A 6,000-nucleotide genomic window follows, 5' to 3' on the forward strand; every position below is an offset into this window, starting at 1 on the left:
TCGTTCGAGAGTATTACCCTGATTTCACAGGTGAATCGATTGGTATCCGGTGCCAAATTACGATACAAATTCCACTGTCCTCTAGCGAGATTTGAACCGCGATTTTTGCTACAACAGCCCAGCGTTCTAACTACTTGAGCCATCCGGATGCTTTTGGCATACCTGGTGAGGGCTACCGGCTATATCGACCAAGATTCAGTTCTTGACTATACTAGGTATATCGGATTGTGCTTGAGTTCAAACCCAACTATACATTCCTATTATATAAAGACAATTACAAGGAGAAAGCAAATTAGCACTATTAAACTATTAAAATGAAATAATAAATATTTATACACTGGAAATACATAAAGAGAGCAATTTCAAAATCGAATCCTGCTGTCTCCCTCCTTGGATTGTTTTGGATTCAAACAGCTAATATGTATATGTATTTTCTGCTCATTTATTCTTCTATATTCCAGACAGATTTTTTAGTTTGTTTATTATTAACGATCGTCACTTTTGGGATTGCGGCAATTTCCTTAATCGGAATTCACATGCTGCAAGTCAATAGTCGGCTCACAGTCTCCCGATTGTGGACCCAGGGGCCTCTGATCGTATTTCTTCTAATTGTGGTAAGATGTTCCCATGAAGTTGCATGTTGCTATCACATAATTAACAGAGGTATTCTTTCCAGACGGTTGCGTATATTGTAAATCTAATTGTAATGTTAAAATCACAGTTGGTTCCTTGGTATAGGTAAGTAAGCGAAGTTTGCTCTTAAGCCTAGATGGCCTTTCTTGTTTGTTTAGTGGGAGTTCCTGGTAGGGTTTCCCTACCATTTTCATATAAGTTTGTATATAATTTTCACCTAGTATGTATATATTGGAGATTAAACAGTATTTTCGGACCAGACTGCGGTCTTAATAAAAGTACTGTAACGATTTTTTACTTGTGATAGCTTTCGAACTCCATATAAAGCAGGAGTTGAGAGAAAGGTCAGATTTAGTTTAGAGAAAGGTCAGTCTTAGTAAGCAGATCAGTAACTTGAAAGAACACTATGTTTTTACTGTTACTCACATGTCTGAATATCGCATGAATTATTTATTTTTAATTTTAGCAAAATTCATTTTCGGTAGGATATACACATTCTTACAAAAACGAAATTGTGCACTTCATTGAAGCCTTGGTTTTTTAATATGTTCTCAACAACATTTTTGTGTTACCGCCAAAAAGCAAGGATACTTTAGCTTATCTTGACCAAGTTTTCAGAGAACTCAGACTGTAAAGTCATCACATCAATTGCTTAAGGGAACTACAAAACTTTTTCCTGCTAACCGACTATATCCATAAATCTACGATGTCGAACTCTGGGGCTTTTGAATTACGAACACGGTAGCTGCTTGACGGTGTTATCCAGATTATGGATCTTGGACTATAGCTAGGAACAGACAAATAACCGTCCTTCCTCCTAGGTGCCTTCTACCATATCTTACCAGTCATTTCTTCCTAAAACATGTCGGAATACAGGTACTGATGGAAGGATGAATGGACTCTTCAAGTATAGAGGTTTTGTACTCCTCTTATGTAAGGAATATTTTCTTTTCGAAGCTAAAAAAGCTAAAAATTCAAAACATTCTTTCAAAGATTTCCAAATCTACAGATATATGTATGTATATGTATATATTAAGAGGCTTATATATGTATATATGCACACACCTATCTAAATTGATAACGAAGTCCACTTTATCCACTAAGTTACTCCTCGATCGGTTAAGGGGGTCATCCCGTGTGAAGACCGTTTTTTTGGCTTTCTTTGAAAAATTATTTTGGAGGACTGGATAAAGATAGAAACGTGTACTTTTTCACCATATGTTTATTGATATCTCTAGTATATGCGATTAATTATTCAGCTTGATATCATAGCTAGTTGTCGGAATACGTGTCAATTTATGCACCCATCTCCAAAAAAAGGTGTTTTTCTGCTGCCATGCTGGAGGGCGCTGTGTTCATCTGAGGAAAAAAACTAAACGGCATTTCAATGTGGACAATATTCCACGGTCCGCAAACTAGGAAAATTAGAAAATATTAAAAGGTAAATTTTTGCTGGGCTTAACTTAATTTTTTGGATTTTTGTGTTTTTTTTTCGACTTTTTTTATGAATAAAAAATCAACCCTTCCGATTGTGATTGAAGTTGTGCAAATTTCAAAGAATTTGGTTGGATAGATTTTGAGCTATGGTGGCAGCCGATTTTCAAGATGCAGTTTCGAGAAAAACGCATTTGAAAATTTAAATGTGATTATTAACAGTAAAATTTTAACTCACCATTAATCTGCTATACCTGGTCCATTTCTCTCCATTTCTTCAAAAAAGTCTTGTAAGGCCGATTGTTGCTCTCTGGTTTCAATTCGAGCTCTTTTAGCGAGGTTAGTCGATCGTCGCTCGGACCGCCAAATTCGCGCTTCATTATGGCAGTCGACATAAACCTGACATATGTGACCAACTTGACATCCCATTGTCACTAGGATTTTGAGAATGCCATTGAATCCTTCATTGAAAATAATTACAGCCAGAAAAGTGGCTATTTCTACGACCTTGGCCCTAGAATGAAGGTGTTTAGGAGCGAACGTCCAGATCAAGGCATTTATTATAACAACTCATGTTATTCGGGGTCTCTACTCCTAAACATCTGTTCAACAGATCGTCTCGTGACAAATCTTGAATCATAGATTGGTTTGATGACTGTTTAAACTTCTTCATTCAAAGGTGCCTTCTCGTGGTGGAAACTATCCAGTTCTCCTTTAGCTTTCCCTTTGCGCCATTTGCACCGCCTGCTGGACAATTTTGATGCTGAAGATTTTCGTCTGTAGAACATTTATGGAAGAAAGTTGTACAAATTTCTTGCTTCATTCCTTCTCTCGAATTTGCGTGTCGACGAATAGCTAGCCCAAAAAATGTAGTGAGGTCACTAATAACCTTATCGTTTTCCAGCTTCTTTTCCACCAATGCCTTTGTGATCCTTCTTGGCATTTCTAAGCCGCATACATCGCACACTTTCTGTTGTGCGTTGCCCTGACCTCCTAGAACTATGAATGGTGAACGAGTGCCGTTTAGCACGGGGCAAAAAAATTCGAATTTCACTGGCGGCAGAGGTATTTTTATTTTAATTGGATACCACTCCACTCAGTTGTGAGTGAGTTGCTGAGTCAAATCAGGGTGAAGGTATTGCCCTATCTATGATACACGACACGACACTACCTTTAGCATAACTGCTGTGATGCAAAATGCCAATACACTGATGCGGTCAGCTGACTGCAACCAGCTGAATGTTTTGATATTTTGATCAGTGAGCAAACCCCTCCGATAATTAGAAATGACATCCAGGGCTGCAAAATATTGTTAGCAGCTACTCGACGTCGAGCTGCCTATAAAAAATATTTTGCATCTTGTGATCGCGTCGCGTTGGCGAGATGCGGTTGTGCCCTTACAATGACTGGACAGTACAATGCTGACTCCATTGCCTTCTAGTGTGTGCCATTATGGTCTTGAACGACGTACCCCAACATGATTTCAGGCCTATACCTAATTGGATTGCGCTAATGGTTGCGGTTATGGTTAATAAACATCTGTTATTGAAAAATATATTCATTACAAGAACGAGAAAAGAAATTTCATTGACTGCGGTGATGCCTGGTTTTAAGATATTTACATTGAGGTGTTTGATCCGAAAATGAGTTTAGAGAAATAATATGAATGATCACGTAACTCCCTTTAAAAAATGTGTGTAAAGATGTGGCTTTTTCGTCCCTAATAATATTAACTGGCAGTTATATGTATATTTTACAACCATTTATTAAGTAGCAGTAGCACAACTCGATTATAGCCATACATGCACATATATTTCTGCTATGATTTAAATAAAAGGGCTTTGTTGACGTGGCGGCACAACATCATCACCAAGCCGACTAGCTGCGCGCTTATTTTTACAGCGAAGAACATGCGAGTCCCTTGCATGCGACTGTTTCCAAGGCTGACTGTGGGCTGACTCCACTTAACTTGCAGGATCGATCTTTCAATCCTCCGAGTGTGGTGAAGTCAGATCAAGATCGGATCGATGAATGGAAGTCAAAGGCAATGCACGGTTAACACGTGAATTGTCATTGGCAACCATTTGTCGACTAGCTTTTATCCAATAGATGGCTGTGTGCTTGGGAGCTCTTTGCTCAGACGGAGGGATCTATGTGTGCAATTTAGGATGGCGTGGTCGTCACCCGAGCTTATAAAAAACTGATCATGAAAGAACGAGTGGAGAACGACTAGTGCAGTGCAATACACGCAGGCATAATGCTGTATGTAAGGTGATCCATCTAAACCTTGCATACAAGCATGGGCTGATCACGGGAACATGACCGGTTTGCCAATATGAGCTGCAAGCGGTACTTGATAGTTCTGCTACAGTATGTATTGGGACCGACAAATTCAAACTGATCGCCATATATCGCTCAACAAGCCTGCGCTGTTAGTTGACAAGACGCATCGCTCCACCTATGTTATTGATGTTGCTATCCCCCAGAGTAGCAACATTGAACATTGGCGTTATGGGCGGGTGATTGTAGTTCTCATAATATTGTCAGCTACAGGTATTGTACCTAAATCCCTCACGGCTTCTCTTGATGTCTTGGGACTCTCGCACAGTCTGGTTCAAACCACGTAAAAATATACGATTTTGCATACATGCTCTATGTTGCGGGGAGTTCTCGACGGATTCTTCCATTAACCTACCACCGGACACCACCACCGGCGCCACTTTAGGTTCTAAGTAGGTATGGTCGTCGGAGCCTAAATGCTTGGCATTTAGTGCTAGTATTACGTAAAATCCGCCATCTACGGAGATTGTGACAACTCGGATTAATAATAATTATTATTACAGCAGAAATCGTTAGGAAGAATATTTCGGAGCCTGGATACCATGGGTATGGACCACGATTATGTAGTTTTTGAAAACCGTTGCTTGAAATAATGGACCCTTTTCGGACCCCCGCAGACAGACAAACGGACATACAGACAGACGAACAGACAGACAGTGAATCGATTTATTTTCAATAAACCTTTAAGCAAACTCTTAAAAATCCATTCATCCATCCATGCATAGTCATAACTCAAATGAAATTATTTATGTTGAATAGTTTTCAAACTTACAAAAACATTAACGTATACATATCAAGATTTTTCCAGTGATAAGTTTTTCTGAATGATTTTAGATGGTGGCGATCAGCTCGTCAAGTAAAGCTAATTTATTTTGACGTAAGAGAAAAAGTGCAACCTAATCGAGAAATTTCCCTCAGGAAAAGCCGTACATCTACAAATACTGAGAGGGAAATCCGGATAACGAATATTTGATGTCCGTACGTATTGGGTAAAATTTTCTCCCACAATTTTCCCAATAGGACTAAGGTTAATGTTGTACAAAGCCTAGTTGATCACCGAACTTTTTTAAGGAATTCCATATATGTATGTATGTCAGTCGCAAGAGATATCATTTCCTTTGTAAACACATTTATTAACATGTAACATAAACAAACTGAATAAAAAAACATTAACAGAACTGAATATTTCCATTTTACTGTTTTCTTAGGACTGATTGATTTTCTCTGTTCCGTAAATCCGGAAAAAGGAAGCATGATATGTGACCTACCTTTCCAATCGTATGAGCTGATTCTGTAGTGTTTCACCAGTTGAGTATATTTTTCTCGGAAAAGGTGATATACTATATAACGTAACATGATATATCTCAAACTTGTGTTTAGAGAGGCCGTCTTTATTTGATGTTGATACCTTAAAGAACGATATCTTGAAAAATAACAAGAGTTATATACACATGTACTTAGTTTCACGATTGCTGTTTTAGACAATGCTGAAGATATGGTCATGTGTGGTACGAAATGAGTAGACTCAATTAGTACTTTAGCGAACTGATTCGACTATTAATTCGGTAAAGAATGGGTAAGTTAGAACGAAAA

General features: G+C 38.4%; 1 protein-coding gene across 1 annotated transcript in view; it reads left to right on the plus strand.

Annotated features, from left to right (window-relative positions):
- Positions 1–5,590, plus strand: part of LOC119661252 (E3 ubiquitin-protein ligase MARCHF2-like) — a 48,166-nt gene extending 42,576 nt beyond the window's left edge. The window contains exons 5-7 of the mRNA XM_038070500.1: positions 462–614; positions 677–738; positions 5,242–5,590. Coding sequence (XP_037926428.1) covers positions 462–614; positions 677–738; positions 5,242–5,380 — 354 coding nt within the window. The 3' untranslated portion in view covers positions 5,381–5,590. The remainder of the gene's footprint in view (positions 1–461; positions 615–676; positions 739–5,241) is intronic.
- Positions 5,591–6,000: the final 410 nt, after the last annotated feature.

This window comes from Hermetia illucens, chromosome 1 (genome assembly GCF_905115235.1).
Source record: "Hermetia illucens chromosome 1, iHerIll2.2.curated.20191125, whole genome shotgun sequence".
Classification (NCBI taxonomy): Eukaryota; Metazoa; Arthropoda; class Insecta; order Diptera; family Stratiomyidae; genus Hermetia; species Hermetia illucens.